At 47.3% G+C, this 23969-nt stretch overlaps 1 protein-coding gene across 1 annotated transcript; it reads right to left on the bottom strand.

The window, feature by feature from the left end:
• Positions 1-27: 27 nt before the first annotated feature.
• NDUFA11 (NADH:ubiquinone oxidoreductase subunit A11) lies at positions 28-23367 on the bottom strand. Its single transcript, XM_074939607.1, has 4 exons — positions 23210-23367; positions 19943-20035; positions 1663-1785; positions 28-233 (listed from the first exon to the last, which is right to left on the bottom strand). The coding sequence occupies exons 1-4, from the start codon at positions 23289-23291 to the stop codon at positions 121-123; spliced, it is 411 nt and encodes a 136-aa protein (XP_074795708.1). The 5' UTR covers positions 23292-23367; the 3' UTR covers positions 28-120.
• Between the last annotated feature and the right edge of the window lie 602 nt (positions 23368-23969).

Below are 23969 nucleotides of genomic sequence, written 5' to 3'. Positions count from 1 at the left end.
CTTCATTCAACTTCAAAGTCAATGAGAGACACTTTGAGTCAGCAGTATCTTTGTTATTCTAGGATAATTTATTACACAGAACATTTGAAAAACATTTCGGAGACAGGAGCCAGCCTACATTTAGAGTCTGGGAGGTCCTGTTATCCTCCAGCCTTCTCTCTTGCCTATCTTTGTAAAAGCAGCCAGAAGTCCTAGCGCCACACATGCTGAGGAACCAGTGGCATAGCTGTGAGCTGGGAAGAGAATGAAAGAAAGATATGTTAAGTTAGCAGTGTAAAGTATGAGTAAATCTTAACACATTTGGATTTCTCTTTTGATACTGATATTTGACTACAGGCAGCCCAAAGGGCCGATGGAAAATAGAAATTTAGGATTTCTTTTCTTAAAGATACATGGTGTTCCTGCTTCCAACCCAGGCAGTTTTTGAGGTATCAAGCCCTTATCCCACAGACCCATCTCCTATGTGAATCAAGTCCTAACTGCTTACTTTAGGAACTAAAATGTTCCCTGGTTTTTACTCCCATTAACTTGGCAGCCAACACAGCTAAGAAAAGTAGAGCCAGATTCGATTTCTTCCTGATCAACATTTTTTAAGTTCAAATCATCTATACCTGAAGAAAACCCACTGAAGAAAATAGGGCTCCATAAGTATCCCTGAGGGCCTAACTGTTAGTGATGTGCAAGAGGCAAGAAATCAGCTTGACTCTCAGAGTACATGGAGAATTTGCAGAGCTAGCAGCTAAATTAAGAACACCTCTTTACATGAAAAATGAGTCGCATTTGTTAAACAGTAAGCATGGAGCCCCATAGTTAATTGGTTACATCATCACATTTGAGATCAGAACTACAATTTAAACAGACATATTGCCCCATTAGCTAGGCTGCAGGTGCATTCAGCATAAAAACAAGCGCAGCCTTCTTTCCCTAATCTCTGTAAACCTTTCTTGGTTTGCTGAAGATATCCCAGGATGCACTACTGGGTTGCATCATGGATTGCAACAGGATTTCTGGTATCCAATGTCACAGTGATGTATTCTGGGTCATCTTCTATGAACTGAGGTGTCAAGAGAATTTCAGAGAAAAATAATGTCTGAGAGTAGTTAAACTCTGTTCTGTACACACAAGCTGGCTTTTGGGGTTAACTCCATTTTTTTTTGCAGTTCATCTTTGAAGCTAGCTTTGGCCCCCCGATCTATCAATGTTTATTTTGGTGCCAGCCCAGAGCAGCTTAATTTTTTGGACCTTAACCAGACTGGATTGGTCCAATGTAGCTCTTCTGAATTTGGCACGGCCTCCACTCATCTTCTGGGAGATGCCTTTTCCTGAAAGGACTGAATCTATGAGGGCATGTTGCAATTTTCCTTGGTGAGCAATTTGTTAACTGAGGTGGGGTTCATTTCAGTGGCCCATTACAGGCAATTACAGACTGATGTTTGAGAGATGTGCATATCACCATGATAACTAAGCAGGTCCAATTTTAATATATTAATCATATCCATGGACTAGATTCTTATGCATCAAACAATACACTTCCATGGGAAGGAGATAACTTCCTTTACGCAGGGGTTTAAGAATTAGACAATTTTATAGAATTTATATAAATACATTAAAAATACTTCATGCGGTTGATACATTTCAACCTCTATGCTGACTACAACTTACTTCTTGCACCCAAGACAATGCCTGATGCACAACCTCCTATGAAATAATTCAGGGCATCCTCCGGATCCTCCCGGACTTGGGCACTGAGGCAAGTGGTCAATCCAAATACTGCTCCCAAAGTAGCTGTAAGGAAAAGGTAAATAGTAATGGGTACAGCAAGCAAGTAACTGAGATCTACAGAGCAGAAAACATACTACCCAGAGGCCTGGTGCACCAGGAACAGCCAGAAAAGTTATGGTTTTACCCTTCTTGGGAAGCAGAGGAATAAATATTTATCGCCATGAACAAATATCAGTAAGTCACAGAAAAATGGCATTTTCTAGTCAGGTGAAGCAGACAGCCTGACCAGCTGGATTCAGCATCCACACTCCCACGTTTTGTGTAAGCAAAAAGCTGCCAGAAAACAAATCAAACCATTTTTGTGACACAAGTTCCTGTTTGTTCAGATATGCTACTACACCCCCCCATCTGGGCAACTCTGTACCCTCTCTTCTAAGTCTAGTCTCTTTTCGGTGCACATTCTCCCCTGGGCATAAACTCAGAAGGGTGTTTATGATACAAGTCACAGTCTATAAGTCAGCCTATAGACTGTAAACTAGCATTACATTACAAGGCTCTACACCAGTTTTCAATTAGAACTTATCAATGCCAGTTCTTGCTAAAAAGAGCACTAGAGAACATGAAACTATCCCAACAGACTGAGCACACAACCCCAGCCTCCATGCTTCTGCCATCTTGGACCTGGGAATCAAAATACAGCATCTCATGCAGTAATGCAGAGCATCTACCTCCAAACTACTGGGTGGCCTTATGAATAACAATCAACAAATTCCTTTTCAGGAGTGAGGACTGCTAAAGGGATTATTAGTTTCCTAACTGGTTATGAATAGTCACGAATATTAAACTCCACCCCACTATTCTGCACTCTTTCTTGCTAGCATTTCCCCCAATATACGCACTGAATCTTCTTAGGAAGCGTCTGAGGAAGGATTGCAACCCAACTAGGTTCAGTCAGCTAAGCTTCCTAGATGACAGACCTTGAAAAATCCTGCTTCTGGGTACATGCACTGCTTCCTCACTGCATAAGCATCCAGACACCTACTCCTGCCTATGCTTCAGAATGATTCATGAACCAGGGAAGGACAAGCATTCAGCCACCTAAGAGGCCTAATACAGTAGGTATGGATGCTTAGAGACAGCTTCCCAGACTGGGTCTCATTCAAATCCAGCTGGAGGGAGATGGTGCCACCCACTTTGTAACTTTTAGTTCAGTGGTCAGAGCACTCCCTGGGCTTTGGGATAACCAGGTTCTGCCAGATGGGGAGAAAGGATTTGAACTGGGGTCTTCCACCTCTCAGGAGGCTGCTCTAACCACTGAGCTATGGGCTATTCTGATGTGAGGCACCCTCAGTCTCTCCTGCTGAAGCTGTTCCACTGTGGATAATTAATGAAAAAGTGACTAAAGCAAGGGACTGGACCCAGGGTCTCCCACCTTCCAGGTGGGTACCCTAACCACTGAACTACAGCGTGATTCCCATTCTGTCTCTGGCCAAATGACTATTTCACCGTAGATAAACACTTAAGAGTCACTGGGTCATGCTTTCACTATTTATCCAGAGCACAACAGTGTCAACAGAAGAGACTGATGAAGTTTCACAACAGAATATCCCATAGTGCCTCCCTGGCTAGCTCACCGGCTAGCTTAGGCAAGGAGCCGCCTAGTGCGAACAGAGAAGCAAAAAGAGGGAGTTTGCCTGGGAACCATCCAAGAGGAGCTACGGTGAGTGCTGCACTGGGGGGGCTGTGTTGTGAGCTGGTGGGTTGAATATCTGAGCATCTGTCTGCTGTGACCATTTGTTTGCCTGGTGCTAGTTGCAGGGACTGTTTGACCATGTGTTTGTTCGTTTGAAAAGTGTGACTGTTTGATTGTGTGGTGGTTTGTTTAAAAGTGTGATTTGGGAGTGCTTTGTTCCAAGTGGGCTTGAGTGGTTGATTGGAGGGAAGGCTTTGAGCCGGGGCAATTGTTTTGAGTCAGAAGCCTTCTAAAAAAAAGCAGCCACTTGTGAACTGAGTGAGCTGCGAACAGAGGGAGTTTGCCTGGGGGCGGAGTTCCCACAGAATTTTTGCCTCTCAGGCTTCTGTGAGCAGTAAATACATCATCTGAAGAGGCTCTTAGAAGGAAGACAATATGGATAGTGAGTGATCAGTTGTTGTGACCTGCACAGGATGTGCCATGTTTGTCTTTCTCCCAGAGGATAGAAGTGACTTCATCTGTATGAAGTGCAAGATGGTCTCCATATTGGAAGAGAAGGTTAAAGGACTGGAGACCCAAGTATCAACCCTGCGTTGCATCAGAGAACATGAAGAGTTTCTGGATAGAAGTCAGCGTTTGGTAGTGTAGGCACAGCATGCTGAAGAATCAGAGAGGGCAGTGCAGAATGGGGAAGAAAACTGGCAGCATGTGACCTCCAGAAGAAGCAAGAGGAGAACCCACGTACCCCCAGTGCAGATAGAGGTAAGAAACCGTTTTCAGGCTCTCTGCACAGGTATTACGGCGGAGATTGGTTTGGAAGAGTCATCTGAGGGAAGGGATCAGAAGGAGACCCCATCGACTGAAAGGCATGGGATGCATTGTCCTAGGGATGGGAGTTCCATGACCACCACTCCCAAGAGGAGGAGATGGGTGGTGGTGGTTGGGGATTCCCTCCTAAGGGGGACAGATTCATCCATCTGTCATCTAGACTGAGAAACTTGAGAAGTTTGCTGCTTGCCTGGAGCTAGAATTCAGAATGTGACTGTGTCTGATCAAGCCCTTGGACCAGTACCCCTTCCTACTTCTCCATGTGGGCACCAATGATACTGCCAAGAATGACCTTAAGCGGGTCACTGCAGACTACGCAGCTCTGGGAGGAAGGATAAAGGAGTCTGAGGTGCAAGTCATGTTCTCATCCATCCTCCCTGTTGAAGGAAAAGGCCCAGGTAGGGACCATCAAACTGTGGAAGTAAATGCATGGTTATGCAAGTGGTGTTGGAGAGAGGGCTTTGGAGTCTTCGATCATGGGATGCTGTTCCAGGAAGAAGGACTGCTGTGGAGAGATGGGATCCATGTACCAAAGACAGGGAAGAGCATCTTCGCAGGCAGGCTTGCTAACCTAGTGAGGAGGGCTTTAAACTAGGTTTGCTGGGAGATGGAGACCTAAGCCCTGAGGTAAGTGGGGAACTGGGATACCGGGAGGAAACACAAGGAGGAGGATGCAACGGGGAGGTCTCCTGATTCATACTGAGAAAGTAGGGCCATCAGCTAGTTATCTTAGGTGCCTGTACACGAACGCAAGAAGCCTGGGACACAAACAGGAAGAATTGGAAGTCCTGGCACAGTCAAGGAAGGATGATGTGATTGGAATAACAGAGACTTGGTGGGGTAACTCACATGACTGGAGCACTCTCATGGATGGGTATAAACTGTTCAGGAAGGACAGGCGGGGGAGGAAAGGTGTAGGAGTTGCACAGTATGTAACAGAGCAGTATGGTTGCTCAGAGCTCCAGTATGAAACTGGAGAAAAGCCTGTTGAGTGTCTTTGGGTTAAGTTTCGAGATGAGAGCAACAAGGGTGATGTCATGGTGGGCATCTGCTATAGACCACGAGACCAAGAGGATGAGGTAGACAAGGCTTTCTTTGGACAACTAACAGAAGTTTCCAGATCACAGGCCCTGGTTCTAATGGGGGACTTCAATCACCCTGACATCCGCTGGGAGAGCAATACAGCAGTGCACAGACAATTCAGGAAGTTTTTGGGGAGTGTTAGGGACAACTTCCTGGTGCAAGAGCTGGAGGAACCAACTAGGGGCCATGCTCCTCTTGACCTGCTGCTCACAAACAGGGAGCAATTGGTAGGGGAAGGAGAAGTGGGTGGCAACCTGGGCAGCAGTGACCATGAGATGGTCAAGTTCAGGATCCTGACAAAAGGAAGAAAAGAGAGCAGCAGAATACAGACCCTGGACTTCAAAAAAAGCAGACTTTGACCCCCTCAGAGAAGTGATGGGCAGGATCCCCTGGGAGGCTAATATGAGGGGGGAAAGGAGTCCAGGAGAGCTGGCTGTATTTTAAAGAAGCCTTATTGAGGGCACAAGAACAAACCATCCCGATGTGCAGAAAGAATAGCAAATATGCCAGGCGACCAGCTTGGCTTAACAGAGGCCTGGTCCACACTACAGGGTTAGGTCGAATTTAGCCACATTAGGTCGATTTTAAAATGAATGCATCCACACAACCAACCCCATTCCGTCGACTTAAAGGGCTCTTAAAATTGACTTCTGTACTCCTCCCCAGCGAGGGGAGTAGTGCTAAAATCAACCTTGCTGGGTCGAATTTGGGGTAATGTGGATGCAAATCGACAGTATTGGCCTCTGGGAGCTATCCCAGAGTGCTCCATTGTGACCGCTCTGCACAGCGCTTTGAACTCCGATGCTCTAGCCAGGTACACAGGAAAAGCCCCGGGAACTTTTGAATTTCATTTCCTGTTTGATAAGCATGGCGAACTCAGCAGCACAGGTGACCATGCAGTCCCCCCAGAATCACAAATGAGCTCCAGCATAGACTGAAAGGGAGACACTGGATCTGATCGCTGTATGGGGAGAAGCATCTGTGCAGGCAGAACTCTGATCAAAAAGAAGAAATGCAAATATATTTGCCAAAATCTCACAGGGCATGTTGGAGAGAGGCTACAACAGTGAAACACAGACGTGCCACATGAAAGTTAAGGAGCTGAGGCAAGCCTACCAAAAGACATAGGAGGCAAACGGTCGCTCTGGGTCAGAGCCCCATACATGCTGCTTCTATGATCAGCTGCATGTCATTTTAGGAGGGGACCCTACCATTAGCCCACCACTGTCCGTGGACACCTGCAAGGGGGGAGTCTCATGCAACAGGGAGGACGATTTTGTGGAGGAAGAGGAGGAGGAGGAGAATGTGCAGCAGGCAAGGGGTGAATCCGTTCTCCCTGGCAGCCAGGACCTTTTCATCACCCTGGAGCCAATACCCTCCAAAGGCGGGATTCCCGACCCTGAAGCTGGAGAAAGCACCTCTGGTGAGTGCACATTTGTAACTACAGTACAGGGTTTAAAAGCAATAGTGTTTAATGTTTGATTGCCCTGAAGAATTGCGAAGCATTCGCAGCCAGTACAGCTACAGGAAAAGTCTGTTCACATGTCTGGGGATGGAGCAGGAATCCTCCAGGGACATCTCCATGAAGCTCTCCTGGAGGTACTCAAAGTATTCTGGAATCATTGCAGCATAAAGCATAGCAGCGAATGGTCCTGGGTTTTGGTCACATTCAAGCAACATTCGGTCTATATCTTTCTGTGTTAGCCTCAGGAGAGTGATATCATTCATGGTCACCTGGTTGAAATAGGGGAATTTTTTGTAAGGGAACAGTAAAAGAACCGTGTTCATGCTGGGCTGTTTGCGCTTGGCTAAAAGGGATCATCCTGGAGAATAGCCACGCGCTGGGGTGGGAGGAGGTGTGTGCTGCACATCCACCCGAAAACCACAGCCCCTCCTTTTAAATGTGAAACTCAACCCATTGCTTGCCATTGGAAAGGATGGCACTGCAGTTTGAAACCATTCCTACATGTTATGCATAAGAAGCCAATCCCGTGTACCCTTTGCGTTACCATGGCCGCATGGAAACCGAATTCTGTTGCCCAGCCATGTGTGATATGTCACCATACCGGCAGGTGCTCAATATAAAAGGCAAAATGCAACCTTGTACCTAAAGCACATGTGCTGTCTGCTGTGAATTGCTTGATTCACTGTGAAAGAGAGTCTCCCTTTTGTTCTCAGAAATGTATTGTCTTAAATTTTACTCTCCCTTTTTATCTCCCCCCAGGTGCAAATGTTTCTAGGCTCCCCCTATCATCTCCGTCCCTGAGGTTATCGCAGATTAGAAGGCGAAAAAAACGCACTCGTGATGACATGTTTTCCGAGCTCATGCAGTCCTCCTGCACTGATAGGGCACAGCTGAATCCATGGAGCCATTCAGTGTTAGAGGCTAGGAAAGCATTAAGTGTGCGCAAAAAGCAGAGACAGGAGGCAATGCTAAGGCTAATGGGGGAGCAAACGGACATGATGAAGCGCCTGGTGCAGCTGCAAGAAAGCCAACAAGAGCACAGCCCCCCGCTGCATGCATTGTACAACCACCTGACCTCCTCCCCAAATTCCATATCCTCCTCACCCAGATGCCCAAGAACGCAAGGGGGGCGGAGGGAGGGGAGAAGGCTCTGGGCACCCAGACACTCCACTCCAGAGGATGGCCCAAGCAACAGAAGGCTGTCATTCAAATAGTTTGATTTGTAGTGTGGCTACAATAAACCATGTGGCCTTGTCCTTCCCTCCTCCCCCACCCCACCCAGGCTAACTGTCAGTTACACCCCTCCCCCCCCCTTTTTTTTTTAAGAAAGGATGCATGGTTTCAAAACAGTTACTTTATTTCAAAGGGGGGAGGGTGGTTGGCTTACAAGGAATTAAAATGAACAAAGGGGGCAGATTTGCATCAAGGAGAAATACACACAACTTTCACACCGAAACCTGGCCAGTCATGAAACTGGTTTTCAAAGCCTCTCTGATGCACAGTGCGCCTTGCTATGCTCTTCTAATCGCCCTGGTGTCTGGCTGCTCAAAATTGCCAGGCAATTTGCCTCAACCTCCCACCCTGCCATAAACGTCTCCCCCCTTACTCTCACACAGCAAGCAGCAATAACAATGGGAATGTTGGTTGCACTGAGGTCTAACCTAGTCAGCAAACAGTGCCAGCGAGCTTTTAAACATCCAAAGGCACATTCTACCATCATTCTGCACTTGCTCAGCCTACAGTTGAACTGCTCCTCACTACTGTCCAGGCTGCCTGTGTATGCCATGGGAGCAAGGGATAGGCTGGGTCCCCGAGGATAACTATTGGCATTTCAACATCCCCAATGGTAATTTTCTGGTCTGGGAAGTAAGTCCCTTCTTGCAGCTGCTCGAACAGCCCGGAGTTCCTAAAGATGCAAGCATCATGCACCTTTCCCGACCATCCCACATTGATGTTGGTGAAACGTCCCTTGTGATCCACCAGTGCTTGCAGCACCATTGAGAAGTATCCCTTGTGGTTTACATACTGGTTGGCAAGTTGGTCCGGTGCCAAGATAGGGATATGCTTTTAGGCTATTGCCCCACCACAGTTAGGGAAACCCATTGCAGCAAAGCACATCCACTGCAGCCATGACCTGCACATTTCCCAGAGTCACTACCCTTGATAACAGAACGTCAATGATTGCGTGGGCTACTTGGATCACAGCAGCCCCCACAGTAGATTTGCCCACTCCCAACTGATTCCCGACTGACCGGCAGCAGTCAGGCTTAGCAAGCTTCCACAGGGCTATCGCCACTCGCTTCTCAACTGTCAGGGCAGCTCCCATCTTGGTACTCCTGCACTTCAGGGCATGGGAAAGCAACTCAGAGTTCCAGAAAAGTGGCCTTACGCATGCGAAAGTTTTGCAGCCACTGTGAATCATCCCATACCCGCAACACTATGCGGTCCCACCAGTCTGTGCTTGTTTGCCGGGCCCAGAATCGGTGTTCCACTGTATCAACCAGCCCCATTGCCACCATGATGTCCCAATTGCCACAGGCTGTGCTTTCAGGAACGTCTGTGTCCATGTCCTCATCAAAATCGTCCTCGTGCTGGCGTCTCTTAGCCTGGTTCTGCACATACTCCAGGATTATGCGCGAGGTGTTTACAATGCTCACAACAGCAGCGGTGAGCTGAGCAGGCTCCATGCTTGCCGTGGTATGGTGTCTGCAGGAGAGCAGGGTTGCAGCAGAAGCAGTGGATGACGACGGATGCCACGACAATAGATATTTATACAGAACGACAAGAGGTCCTGCGAGGTGGATTCCTGGCACCAGGAAAGCAGAGTTGCAGCGGAAGCGGTGGATGACGACAACATGGAGAAATTTGCTATTGAGACTGAGCTCATTTACAATAGCAGCAGAGCAGAGTTGCAGCAGAAGCAGTGGGTGATGACGGTTAGCAGTCGTACTGCACGATCTGCTGACAGCAGCACCCAGGACACAACAGCAGGGGTGATGGTGATTGCAGAGCCATTGGCCATTATCTTTGAAAACTCATGGCAATTGGGGGACGTCCTGGATGATTGGAAAAAGGCAAATATAGTGCCCATCTGCCACGAAGTCACTGGGGCAATGCTCTGGAACTACTCCGCATGAAGACAGCCAGGACTCTGGTGTAGCATGCCCCCCTCAATCCTCTCATTTCCAGGCTAAACAATTTTTTTTCAATCTTTCCTCCTAGGTCAGGTTTTCTAACCTTTGATCTTTTTTTGCTCTCTTCTGGACTTTCTCCAATTTGTCCACATCTTTCCTGAAGTGTGGTGCCCAGAACTGGACACAATACTCTAGTTGAGGCTTTAAAGGGGCTGAGCAGAGTAGCAGAATTCCTTCTTGCATCTTGCTTACAACAATATATCCCAGAATGACTTTTGGTTTTCTTACTACAGTGTTACATGGCTGACTCTTATTCACTTTGTGATCCACTATAACCCCTCAGATCCTTTTCTGCAGTATTCCTTCCAAGACAGTCATTGCCCATTTTGTATTTGTGCAATTGAATATTCTTTCCTAAGTGTAGTACTTTGCATTTGTCCTTACTGCCCCGGACTCCCCCTCTTCCAGGCCCCCACAATTGAGTGCCCAGCTTCCAGCAACCCTACCCCAAACGCGCCCATTGCTCCTCCTTCTGGTCTTTGTTCTGCTTCCTGGGCAAAAGGTGTCACCTGGTCGCATCCCACTCCTGGTTCTCAGGTTACGAAGGGTATTGGCCATCACTTATGTGCAGACAGCTGGGCAGCCTCACCTGCCCCAAGGCCTCAGTGAAAAAAATCACGCACCCAGTTCCCATCACCTAAGCACTGGTGCAGTACACAGGGAAACTGAGGCATGCTCAGTATTAGTATAAGACAGTAAGACTCACATGCAACATAACAAGATGAATAAAACCCCACTTTGTCACAGCATGAGACTTGCTGGAGCCGAAGCCTGAGCCCCACCTGTTCCATCTTGTCTGTTTATTCTCTGACTAGAATAAATATATGATAAACTGTAAGTGACAATGATTGTCTGAAAATTTATGAAGGCAAAAACTGATTAAGCCTAAACTGAGTAGACTCATGACTTATTTTCCAACCATACAATAACCTTCTGTATGTAATCAACCACTGGTTCCCCCTAGCATCAGTGCCACCTTCTCAGGAGTCCCTGATGAAACCCAGGGGACCTCTGACCCTTCTCTTATACAGGATATCAAGCGGGGAGAATTCTGTTAACTCTTGAGGTACCTCCCTATAAGCAAACAACAGACAGGGTAACATTACATCCCAGTCACTTGCCTGCTAGGTTGCATACATTCCTAGCATAGTTTTTAGAGTCCCACTGAACCTTTTGACTACATTGTTTGTCTCTGGTTGCTATGGGGCAGATATCAGCTGTTTTACCCCAAACATTCTCCATAATTTTCTAAATAACTGGGACATTAAATTTCATAGAATCATAGGACTTCACTGGCAGGAACCTCAAGAAGGCATCTAGCCCAGTCCCCTGCACTCGTGGCAGGACTAAGTATAATCTAGACCATAAATCTAACCTGATAAGATCTCCTTTGGAAAACATACTCGGTTGAACACAGTGAACAGAGACGTAGCCACTGTGTCAGCCTCTATATTAGAGGCAGCAACTGCCTCTGTGTATCTACTGGTGAAGTCCATTACTATCAGAATATATTTCTTTCCCCTCTGGACTGGCCAGGGCATCAGCCAAACAATATCCACAGCCACTCTGAAAAATGCTTCCTTGATTAGTAGTAAGGGGCCCAAGGAGCCTTTTTGTGGTGCCCCACAGGTTTCTTCCGCTTCTGACGTAAGTAACCAGACTCATTCTTTTACCTCATTCTGAATACTGTACCAATGAACATTGCTCTTTAACCTCTCAGATGTCCCCCTTGATCCCAAGTGACCTGCAAAACCAGTCATGGCCTAACATCAACTTCCCACATGATTAGCAGGCACAATCAATTGTTTAAGGCTCCCCAGGACTTCTATTTTTCTCCAGGGGGGCTTCTCTGAAAATTTTTCCCTCTTTTACAAAAAAACTTTCCATTTTCCTTATTTTGGGCCTTACTGAAGAGGATTTTCTTTATACCCTCTAGAGAGGCAGATGCTCTTTGCTCTGCTCCAGCACTAAGGCCTTGTCTATACTTTCAGGGGGGTTGACGCGCGGTGATTGATGCATCGGTGGTCGATATAGCGGGTCTAGTGAAAATCCACTAAATCAACCACAGATCGCTCTCCTGTCAACTCCTGTACTCCACCTGAACGAGAAGCGCAAGGGGAGTTGACGGGAGAGCATCTAGTCGACGTTGTGTAGCGTGGACCCTGTGGTAAGTAGATCTAAGTACGTCGACTTCAGCTACGTTATTCACATAGCTGAAGTTGCGTAACTTAGATCCATCTCCCCCCATAGTGCAGACAAGGCCTAAGAGTTGTCTCAGGTATGAGGCACGACTCCTCCCCCATCCTCCTTGAGACACTTTGCTATGCTCTTCTTAATATGGCCTGGAAGTGCCTCCTCCCCACTCAGCTACCTTTCCTTCCTCACAGTTCACATCTGGGAACTCAGCTATGTATTCCTTGTTGCTACGAGTCACAGAGATAAAAACAGGGACTCCCTCTTTACTCTGGGCTTCTGCCCCTCCCTCTGTGGTCTGTGCTCACTGAACAGCCTGTCTTGTACATAGGAAACAGCACTATCAGCTGCCTCTTGTATAGTGGCAGGGGTTTTATCCCAAACTGCTGCTCTGATTTCTTCAGAGCATGTAGTCAGGAAGTATTCCTGTGCAAAGAAGTCAAACAAATCATAAGCCTCTACCCCTTTGCCCACTTTTTCATTAAACCACACATTCTATACTCATTCTCTAGGACTCATCTTATCATTCCTTTTGACATTTCTGAACCTTCGCAACATAGCTTTTTTTAAACTCATTTCAGTGCCTCTCCTATGTCCATCTCATTAAACATTTGCAATGCTTTGCCCGAGAGACTGGAGATCAACATGCGTACCTTCCTTCCTTCTGCAATCTTGTGCAGCTCGCATACTCTTTCAAAAGTGGTGAAATACTCTTCAATACAACCCCTCTATCTGTAGGTAGGTCACAGTTTATCCCAGCAGGGTGACTTTTGGGGAGGACTGCTTGCTGCTTGAGGATTTTATACCTGCATCTCCAGCATCCTGTGTTTGTGTTCTCTTCTCATACTTCTGCTCGTCAAGCTCCATGGTTCGCCGAGCTTCCAGGGCTCTCTGGTATGCTTCTACTTGTGCTGCTCTCTGCTTGTCACTCTTTGGCTCTCTGTGAAGCTTCCCACTTCTGAAGCTCTCATTCCTTGTCCACTGTATCTCCAGTCTGACCAGCTCTAACTGTATAGCTGTTTCTCTGAAGGTTGTATCAGGCTAAATGTTTATGGCTGCACCCCCTTTTCTTTTGCTCACTTTGGGGGTTCTCTTTTGTTCTATTTCCCTTACCCGAAATAAACAAAAAATAAATGGTAACCTATTTTTGTCTGTTTCCAACCTTCTCAGAATCTTAGAATCAAATTCACCAGTGCTTAGAGTGTGATCCTTCGCTAACCAGCAAACTGTGTGTAAATCCTGCCACAACTACACCACTGTGACAGTTCTCAGGGTGTCCAGGACTGAGTCACCTTCCTACTCCAACCCCCACCTCCAGTGAGAGAGAGAATTGTGCGGCAGAGCTCCAGCCTTGTCCATGAAGGTCCCACGCTTCCAGGCGGTTTATGCTAGCCTCAGAGGCTCACTGCGACCCTCCACGTAGCCCTTCTCCCTCTAGGGCCAGGGTACAGTCTACTGAGCCCTTTTCATCATAAGCCAGCAAGGAGGTTGGGGAGAGAACTCCTACAGGCTTATTCCAGAACAGTTTAACCTCCTGTCCTGACAGGGGCCTGTCTTCCCCTCCCAGGAGGTGTTTCTGTAGTGGCAGGTTGGGGGGGAAACCCGGGCCCGTCCCGGTCCAGGGACCCTAATGGCAGTAGCTGTTGGCAGCTGACCTTTTACTGCCAGAGTTGCTACATTTCCCTGGGCCACTTCCCCATAGCTCCCCCGGTTCTCTCTCTTAATGCTTTCTTCACCCTTACCTTAGGGCTCCCTTCCCAGTGGCTTGAGGGTGTTTCATTACCCAGCCCTTCAGCCACAGTTCCTGCCCTTTGGCTCTCTGGCTCTCTTTGGCCTGACTGGAGTAAGCCCTTTTATAGTATCAGAGGGGCCTTAATTAGAGTCAGGTGTTCACATTAGCTTAACAGCCTCACCTTTTGACACGGTCTCCCACAGTATTCTTGTCAGCAAGTTAAGGAAGTATGGGCTAGATGAATGCACTATAAGGTGGGTAGAAAGCTGGCTAGATTGTCGGGCTCAACGGGTAGTGATCAATGGCTCCATGTCTAGTTGGCAGCCGGTGTCAAGTGGAGTGCCCCAGGGGTCGGTCCTGGGGCCGGTTTTGTTCAATATCTTCATAAATGATCTGGAGGATGGTGTGGATTGCACTCTCAGCAAATTTGCAGATGATACTAAACTGGGAGGAGTGGTAGATACGCTGGAGGGGAGGGATAGGATACAGAAGGACCTAGACAAATTGGAGGATTGGGCCAAAAGAAATCTGATGAGGTTCAATAAGGATAAGTGCAGGGTCCTGCACTTAGGATGGAAGAATCCAATGCACCACTACAGACTAGGGACCGAATGGCTATGCAGCAGTTCTGCGGAAAAGGACCTAGGGGTGACAGTGGACGAGAAGCTGGATATGAGTCAACAGTGTGCCCTTGTTGCCAAGAAGGCCAATGGCATTTTGGGATGTATAAGTAGGGGCATAGCGAGCAGATCGAGGGATGTGATCGTTCCCCTCTATTCGACACTGGTGAGGCCTCATCTGGAGTACTGTGTCCAGTTTTGGGCCCCACACTACAAGAAGGATGTGGATAAATTGGAGAGAGTCCAGCGAAGGGCAACAAAAATGATTAGGGGTCTAGAGCACATGACTTATGAAGAGAGGCTGAGGGAGCTGGGATTGTTTAGTCTGCAGAAGAGAAGAATGAGGGGGGATTTGATAGCTGCTTTCAACTACCTGAAAGGGGGTTCCAAAGAGGATGGCTCTAGACTGTTCTCAATGGTAGCAGATGACAGAACGAGGAGTAATGGTCTCAAGTTGCAATGGGGGAGGTTTAGATTGGATATTAGGAAAAACTTTTTCACTAAGAGGGTGGTGAAACACTGGAATGCGTTACCTAGGGAGGTGGTAGAATCTCCTTCCTTAGAGGTTTTTAAGGTCAGGCTTGACCAAGCCCTGGCTGGGATGATTTAACTGGGAATTGGTCCTGCTTCGAGCAGGGGGTTGGACTAGATGACCTTCTGGGGTCCCTTCCAACCCTGATATTCTATGATTCTATGACCTGACTCTTTGCAGGTTAATTGGAGTCAGGTGTTGTCACAGAGTCCCCGGGCAATGCTCTGGAACTGCTCCCTACGAAGCCAGTCAGGACTCTGGTGAAGTCTCCTCTCTGTGAGAAGACTGTCTTCAGGTCAAGAAGCTCTCACAGCTTCCACCTTCCTGGGTCTGACCTTGGAGCATTCAGCATCCTCTGCCCCTCCGTGTGCTTCCCAGAGCGAGTCCGCCCAGGCGGGGTCCTGGGGAAGCCAGAGGGTCCTGCACTCCAACTTCGCAGTCAGACGTGACTCTTAGCCAGCCAGTAAAACAGAGGTTTATCAGATGACAGATACACGGTCTAAAACAGAGCTTGTAGGTGCAGAGAACAGGACCCCTCAGCTGGGTCCATTTTGGAGGGCAGTGAGCCAGATAACCACGTCTGCACTTCACTCCTCGTTCCCAGCCAGCCCAAACCGACTCACTCTCCACTGGGCTTTGTCCCTTTCCCGGGCCAGGAGGTCACCCGATTCCTTTGTTCTCCAACACCTTTAGCTATCACCTTGCAGGGGGAAAGGGCCCAGGCCATCAGTTGCCAGCAGACAGAGTGTCGGCCATTTATGTACACTAGCCCTTTGCTCTGCAACAATTACACCCCCTTATCCCATCACCTAGAGACTTAAGAAATGCATAGGGGAAACTGAGGCACCCCTACAGTATTCAGAGGAAACATTAAGAACACTTCCACTTTGTCACAGTCCACCCCAGCCTGGAGAAGCCCCTGCTCTGGTCAGTCAGGGAACAAAAAACTGCTTATCCAGTGGCCAGTATATCTGCCTTCTACTACTCTGCTGTACCCAACTGGCCTGGGTCTATCACAATTGCTTGTGCTTCACTGGGTGTCAGCTCCCTGACACCATCAGTCTGTTGGCCACCCAGACAATCTTCTCTGGGCTAGCCAGCCCTTGGTTTGCCTTGCAGATTAACCAATAGATGTATCCCAGTCCCCAAGACCCTTTCCAGCATTCTCCTGTAGTATTTAGCCCCTCATCCACTAAGCACACAGAATTACTAGTCAGCTGTCCCCAAAAGAACAGCATACACAGCAGCTTGTTTGATTCAACTAAGGATCAACTCCTGTCTAATATCACAGTACTGAGACAGATTTATAGTGAAAAGCTAGAAACTGGGACTGAACAGGGGATGAATCACTCGATAACTGCTCTGTTCATTCCCTCTGAAGCATCTGGCACTGGCTAGTTGGAAAACAGGATATTGGGCTAGACAGACCACTGGTCTGACCCAGCGTGGCCATTCTTATGTATAAGTTTATCATCACTGTTTAAGATTTAAGAGAGAATGAGTTAGGATAATAGAAACAGAAAGGTTACATATAAAACAAAATCATAACATGATTCCTAGAAACTACTTAACTTTAACAGGCTAACCGTCTGTGTAAAGAAGCTTATCTCACTCCAAATGTCTTTTGCAGCATTTCAATCAAGCCTGTTTGAGATCCTGTTTTCATGAACGTAAATAGGCTGTCCATTTACTTCCTCAGGTGAAAGATAAAGAGGTGTCTCTTTGCCTTCTGCTTATACCTGCAAAGCTCACTGTAGGTCTTCAGAGATAGTAGAACACACATTGCTTGTTTTTACCCCTGCGCGATCCTTTTCTGTTGATGCCGTATGTAAATAGGGCTTCCATTGCAATGGTTTACCATGTTTAATTTATATTTGATAGACAGATAAACATCTTACCTCCTGACTTGAAGGAGCCTGGTTCTCTCTTTGGTTGGTGGCAGACTTTAAAACATATTTTCAGTACATACTCACAGCTTGTTAAATATTATCAGTACATACATCATGCAACAATTACGAGGATCAGTACAATATGAGCTTTTTAATTAGAAACCTCACGTGACATCATTTTTACATAAATAACATGAATGTAGTGTGTTAGGTATTGTTGGTTTGCCAGGTTTGTTAGGAGCTGCTGTTACACAACAGTAAACCCTTAGCCAATTGGCATTCTGGGGTTCTTTGGGTCACAGTAAGTTCTTAGGAACTGATGATATTTGTGACCATCAGTGCTAACAAGAAGTAGGAAATATGGGATTTGCTTCCACAAAATTTTTCCCTCCAGCTATGGAGAGTCCAAACTCTAAGGAGTAAGGCTTATGTCTACACCACACAGCTTTTAGCGACAGGGCTGTGTTGCCGCTGTTTGTTGGCTCTCCTGCCAACAAAAAACTTCCACCCCGAATGAGCGGTGTTAGCACTGTCAGCAGGAAAGTGCTCCTGCCAACAAAGAGCTGTTCATGCCGGCACTTGTCATCGGCAAAACTTTTGTCTTTTGGATGGGGTGTATGTTTTTTTAACACCTCTGAAAGACAAAACTTTTGTCGTTCAGTTGCCAGCATAGACATAGCCTAAATTATTTCAGTTTTAAGTTATACCAATACAGTGAGTGTTGAATCCGGACAGCAGCTCCTTAAGCTATCATGTACAGTTACGGATATTAAATTATCCGCCTCAAAACATGTAATTTATACCCAGACTAATCTGACATTTCAAGAGCAGCAGTAGTGAAGAAAGAGTGAAAGGAAACACCAACTATAATGTCCTGAATTTACACCACACCTTTCATACCAGGATCTCTAAGCCAGTGGTTCTCAAATGTTTGTACTGGTGACCCCTTTCACATAGCAAGCCTCTGAGTGCGACCCCTGCCTTATAAATTAAAAACACTTTTTAATATATTTAACACCATTATAAATGCAGGAGGCAAAGCGGGGTTTGGACAGTTCACGATCCCCCATGTAATAACCTAGTGACCCCAGTTTGAGTACCCCTGCTCTAAGCACTTCACCAAAATTAATTAAGCCTCACACCACACAAGTGTGTGCATGTAAATATTTTACGGCTGTCAAGTATCAGAGGGGTAGCCTGTTAAAATACAGATATTCAGGACTGCCTATAAAGGCCTATACTTTAAGAACTTAAGTGTATTTTTATCACTTAGCTAGCTACATGGGTATAAAAACAAAGAATCAAAGTCACAAGTCTGCCTGCATATGGGCCTTCTCTCACTAGGATAGTCTGAGGCCTTGTTCTTAGGCTAAGGCCTTTGGCTAAGCAGCAGGGGCAGCCATAAGCTGGGAAGCGAACAGTCACATCCTCACATTCCCAAAGAGTCACATTGAAATAAGATGCTATTGGGCTGTTAGGAATACAATCCTGTCCTGATAGTGTCTATCACCACCAGATAAAGATGGTTAAAGAAAAAACAAAGTTTAATAGCATCCTGTCAGGCAAGAAATCACTTATCAATAGTTGTGGTTGTGAAATCCTCATTTCTGTATGTTTTATCTTTATGGCCTCCACTTTTCTATTGTTAATCTGTCTGGTTCTAGTTGTTTCTGTCTGCTATATAATTAATTTTGCTAGGTGTAAGTTAATTAGGGTAGCAGGATATAATTATCATAGAATATCAGGGTTGGAAGGGACCTCAGGAGGTCATCTAGTCCAACCCCCTGCTCAAAGCAGGACCAATCCCCAACTAAATCATCCCAGCCAGGGCTTTGTCAAGCCTGACCTTAAAAACTTCCAAGGAAGGAGATTCTACCACCTCCCTAGGTAACGCATTCCAGTGTTTCACCACCCTCCTAGTGAAAAAGTTTTTCCTAATATCCAACCTAAACCTCCCCCACTGCAACTTGAGACCATTACTCCTTGTTCTGTCATCTGCTACCACTGAGAACAGTCTAGATCCATCCTCTTTGGAACCCCCTTTCAGGTAGCTGAAAGCAGCTATCAAATCCCCGCTCATTCTTCTCTTCCGCAGACTAAACAATCCCAGTTCCCTCAGCCTCTCCTCATAAGTTCAGAGAATTATGTTACAATATATTAGGATTGGTTAGTTAAATTTCAGTAAAAGATTGGTTAAGGGATAGCTGAGAATATTACTATATAAACTGGGGTCAAACAGGAAGTGGAAAGGCAATTGGAATCATGTTTGCTAAGGGAGGGAATGGGAACAGGTAATAGGGAACGGGGAACAGGGACACAGGCAAGGCTCTGCAGCGTCAGAACTGGGAAGGGGGACACTGGGGAACAGACTTTGTCAGCGTATAGAGATAAGCCTGACTGGTGTGAAGGGCTTTGGAATATGCTTTCTTGGAAACTAACCCCAATAAACATCGCATTGTCTGCGCTTCGGACTTCTGGTCTTTTGCTGCTTGCTGTCTGCGTGACAAGAACCTGAGAAGCGGGAGGATTGAGGGAAAGCCCTCTAACATAGCCGTGTTAGTCTGTATCCACAAAAACAATGAGGAGTCCAGTGGCACCTTAAAGACTAATAGATTTATTGGGCATAAGTTTTCGTGGGTAAAAAACCACTTCTTCAGATGCATTGAGTGAAAATTACAGATACAAGCATAAATATACTGGCACATGAAGAGACGAGTTACCTTACAAGTGGATTTTACGGATGGGAACTCAGAGGCCGAGTGGTGAAGTTTGAGTTACCTAATAGCCAACATAAATTCAGTGGCAGACCTGGGGACAGAAGCCAGGAAATCCGGCACTCAATCCCCCCGCACAATATCACCAGACCATACCTGCCACACCAGTCACTTTACTTGAGAGGCCAATAATTTCAACAATGGGCTGTCCATTTAGCTGAATAAAGGCATCTTTATACAAGAAACTCAGTTGCTGAAAGAAACAAGGTCTCCTTACCCATCGTGACAGTGCTCGTGGCTGCCGTTTGCACAGCCTTAAAGGCCGACTCAGGCTGGAACAATACAATATGATATGCCGAACCAATCAAGCCTATAAAAGGGAAAACAGTTTTAATGAGCAGCAGGTCAGAGCCTGTGCAGAAGCACAACCTGAACGCAGGTTCCATGAGCACAAAACATGCTTGTTTATTACTGTGCTTGGCCTACATGGCACACTGTGCACCAGAAACCTCTGCTACTTCCACTACCACCAGTATTATGGACAAGAGACACACTGCGGGTGAAATCCTGGCCTCATTTAAGTTAAGAGGATTATTGCCACTGACTTCAATAGAGCCAGGATTCCAGCCTAACCATCTAAAGCCCGATGTTATGCTTTGTTTGTGCTGCATCTCAAGCAATGTGAAGGTGCAAGAGTAAAACCAGGGAACAAAACTAGATTTGCATTCAAAGGGCCTGTCATCCCCGGCACTGGCGCTCAAGGAGATGTATGGGGCTAGTGGTGCAGCCACACTTTGATCTTCCCCCAAACGCAAGATACGCGCGGCTGAGTCACACTGATGCCACAGGGCAGGTTAAAGGATTTTATTTTAAAGTGGGTTTCTAACCCTTTTTTTGCTTCTTTCTAATGCATACAGAAGGCCTGAAAGGTAAAGGGGTTTTGTGTTTTATTGGGAAAGAAGGCAGTTACTCTGAATAGTCTTTTGTTGCTTGTGTTTTTATTTTAATAATATCAAGCCTGAGCTTTCCAGGCTTTGTTGGAGGACTTGTTGGGGGGCATCAGAGTTTACTGCAAGTTCTCAAGGCTCAATCCGGAAGGGTGCCAGGGACGTGGTTAGGTGCTTTGCTGGACTGGACCAGATTGCTCGGCACCATCCAGGATTGAGCTCTCACATTTTAAAGATGTTCACTTTTTATCAAAGACTCTTCATTAAGCATTCAAGTTAAATAGGTGTTAAATGAATCAAAAACTAAAATGAAAATCACTTCCCCTCAACTTTCAGTCACTTATGATTAGGGCCCTCCCAAATTCATGGCTGTGAAAAACACATCATGGACTGTGAAATTAAATCTCCCCCATGAAATCGAGCTACTGAAGGGGTGGGGGAGAGGGAATGCTGGGGTGCCCCAGCTGGTGGCTCCTACCATTCACCGGGCCCAAACTGCTAGTCCACTGGGATAGGGAGGACAGGACTTCATCTTCCCCTGCATGGCTGCTTAGGGGCAGGAGGGGAAATCAGACCTACCTCAGGGTACCACCCTGGGTGCAGAAAGCTCTGTGGCTGCTGCCAGCTCTGAAGTAGCATGGGGAAGATCAGACCCACCGCCACCTCCAGAAATCACAACCCTTAAGAGGTGATTGCTAGGTCAGTGGAAAAATTCTTTTGCTGACCTAGCTGCATCTACAGTGGGGGTTAGGATCACTTAACGATGTCACACAGGGTGTGAAATTTTAGGTGTAATCAGGACTAAGATAGAGTATGAATTTAAAGGCCATTCCTGAAAAATTCCACATGTGAACACCCCATTAACTGCATACTGCTACCACAACTTATTCACTGACCTAAACCAGCTATAGTTTTGCTTTACATTGCTAAAATAGCTACTGCAATCTGCCCCTGAAGTGATAACATGTCAGAGGTAGGTGAAGTGATCCCTTTACAATTTACAAAGCACTTTGAGATTATTTAGGATGAAAAATACTACAGATATGCAAAGTGCTTGTGCATTAATTAAAAGTAATAAATATTAAGAGAGCACAAAGAGGGAGGCAGCATTTGACCATTCCCCACACAAAAATACTTCACTCTTTTCCTCTCAGAATCACCAAGCATTTCACCATTAAAAGTCAAATATCCTTATGAGGCAAATGTTAATCTCATTTTATCAATGGGGAAACAAAGGCAGGGAAGATAAAGCAATTTACCCAGGTTAATGTGATTTGCATGTTAAGAATGAAATAAAATTTCATTTTGCCATGAAAGTAATGAATTAGTGCCCTTTTACTGACACTACTTAATGCACAGAAACAGAGCACTTCTAACTTTTAGAAATGCTTTAACCAAGCACATTCAAAAGCAAATATTGCTCTTACAGCACTACTTTGACCACCCTGCATAGTCTGTAAATTTTACGGTAAATACCTTAAAAATTACATTTAAAAGGGAATTCGGAAAACTATGTATAGGCAATGTGACCAAGGTTAACATTGTAGAATTTTTAACTTTTGGACTTTGCATCTTAAGTGTTTGACTTTTTCAGCCCTTAATACAACTTTAATGGCTACAATTTTTGCATATAATTTGCTTTAAGAAAGGGAGCGAGTCTCCCCAGGGCTCTTTGGACTGAGGAGTTTTCAAGCTGCCTTTCCCAGTGCCGGCTAGTTTTGTGAGACTTCATGCTGTGCTTAAAGCCCCAGCTCCTGGAGTCCCACCCACAAAGGGAGCAGGTGAGGGCTCAGCTTTCATCCCATTTGGCCAAGACTACACTACAGTGGGGATCAAGGGTATGTCTTCACTACCCACCGGATGGGCGGGCAGCAATCGATCCAGCGGGGATCTATTTATCTGATCAAGTCTAGACGTGATAAATCGATCCCTGAGGGCTCTCCCATCGACTCCCGTACTGCAAGAGGCACAAGCGATGGCGGAGCTGCAGCAGTCGACTCGCTGCGGTGGAGACACCCCGGTAACTTCAGCTCCGTGATTCACATAACTGGAGTTGCGTAACTTAGATCGATCCTCCTCCCCCCAGCGTAGACCAGGGCTGAGATCCATCCACCGGCAGTCGATTTAGCGGGTCTAGTAAAGACGGCCAAATCGACAGCCAGTCGCTCCCCAGTACTCTACCCCCCAGGAGAGGAGTAAGGTAAGTGGACCCCGCCGGACTCGACCCAAGGTACGTCGGCTGCAGCGGTGTTATTCATGTAGCTGGCGTTGCACCGCCTAGGTCGACGTAACGCGCTAGTGTAGACACCAGCCAGCAGCAGCGCCGCAGCCAGAGGCGGGGCAGGAGCCAGCCGGACCCAAGCCGGACCGCATACGGCTACGTTGCGGCGCGGAGCCGCCCCGCGGGGACAGACGCGGCAACCCGGCCGGCAGCAGAGGCTCGCGCTAGCCGAGCGCGGGCCCAGGCGGGCTCGAGCCATGGCGGCCAGCGGGGGCCGCGCGGAGGGGGCCGAGCGGCCTGGCCAAGGCAGGCCCCGCCCCGGGCGGATGGGGACGAGCGGGATCGGCAGGCAGCGAAGCCACCCCAGTCTCCTCACCCAGCGCGGCCCCGAGGCGGCCGGTGATCCAGGCCCTGCGGGCGCAGTCGGTCCCCTCCGGGATCTCCCAGTAGCCGGCCATCGCAGCCACCGCGGCTCCGCAAGGGCACGAGACAAAGCACCGCGAGAACTCGCGGGCCAGCTGGGGTCTCGCGACACCTTCTCGTTCTCGCGGGCGTTCCTCAGTCCCCCTCTGTGACAGAACTTCCGCCAGCCACCCGCGCGCATGCGCAAGGCGAGGCCCGGCGCCGGGGGCTGCAGCCAGTGCGAGGCGCAGGGCCCAGCTGCAGTCCCCCTGGGCGGGGAGGGTGGGAGAGGCCTGGCTGGCGCGGGTGCCAAGTGAGGGGCGTGGTGCGTGGCCACAAGGGGCTTCGCAGCACGGCGCGGAGCGGCAGGCGGGTGTTCTAGGAAAGGGATTTGGAAAGTGGGAAAATTAATAATCGACCTGACAGAACGGCGGGTGACGACTGACCATCTGCGGCGCTGAAGAGTTAACCCTTCACTGGGGTGACTGTGAGGCAGGAGGATAAAGGAGCCACACGTCCCAAGCATCACTCTTCATCTTTCGTTTCCCTGGGTGAAAAGAGAGGCGCATGGTCCGTTTTAGTGAGACACTGAGCCATATCAGGAGTTTGCTTGTACACAATCAGTTGGGGCTCTACTAAGAGTGAGAACTATGAAGGCACAAGACCTTATATTTTGTAAAGGACTTTTTAGTGTCTCATCACAGAGGCCAATAGCTCAGGACCTGGAGTTTAAA

This window comes from Natator depressus, chromosome 25, assembly GCF_965152275.1.
Source record: "Natator depressus isolate rNatDep1 chromosome 25, rNatDep2.hap1, whole genome shotgun sequence".
Lineage (NCBI taxonomy): Eukaryota > Metazoa > Chordata > Testudines > Cheloniidae > Natator > Natator depressus.
This window is presented reverse-complemented; position numbering and strand designations above follow the sequence as displayed.

What these genes read in the sequence shown, in the direction of transcription:
- NDUFA11 (XM_074939607.1), bottom strand. Translation starts at nt 23,291, where the DNA reads ATGGCCGGCTACTGGGAGATCCCGGAGGGGACCGACTGCGCCCGCAGG. An exon ending in CCGCCTCGGGGCCGCGCTGG is followed by an intron (nt 20,036 to 23,209) that starts GTGAGGAGACTG and finishes TCCCTTTTATAG; the next exon opens with GCTTGATTGGTTCGGCATAT. An exon ending in CATTGTCTTGGGTGCAAGAA is followed by an intron (nt 234 to 1,662) that starts GTAAGTTGTAGT and finishes TTCTCTTCCCAG; the next exon opens with CTCACAGCTATGCCACTGGT.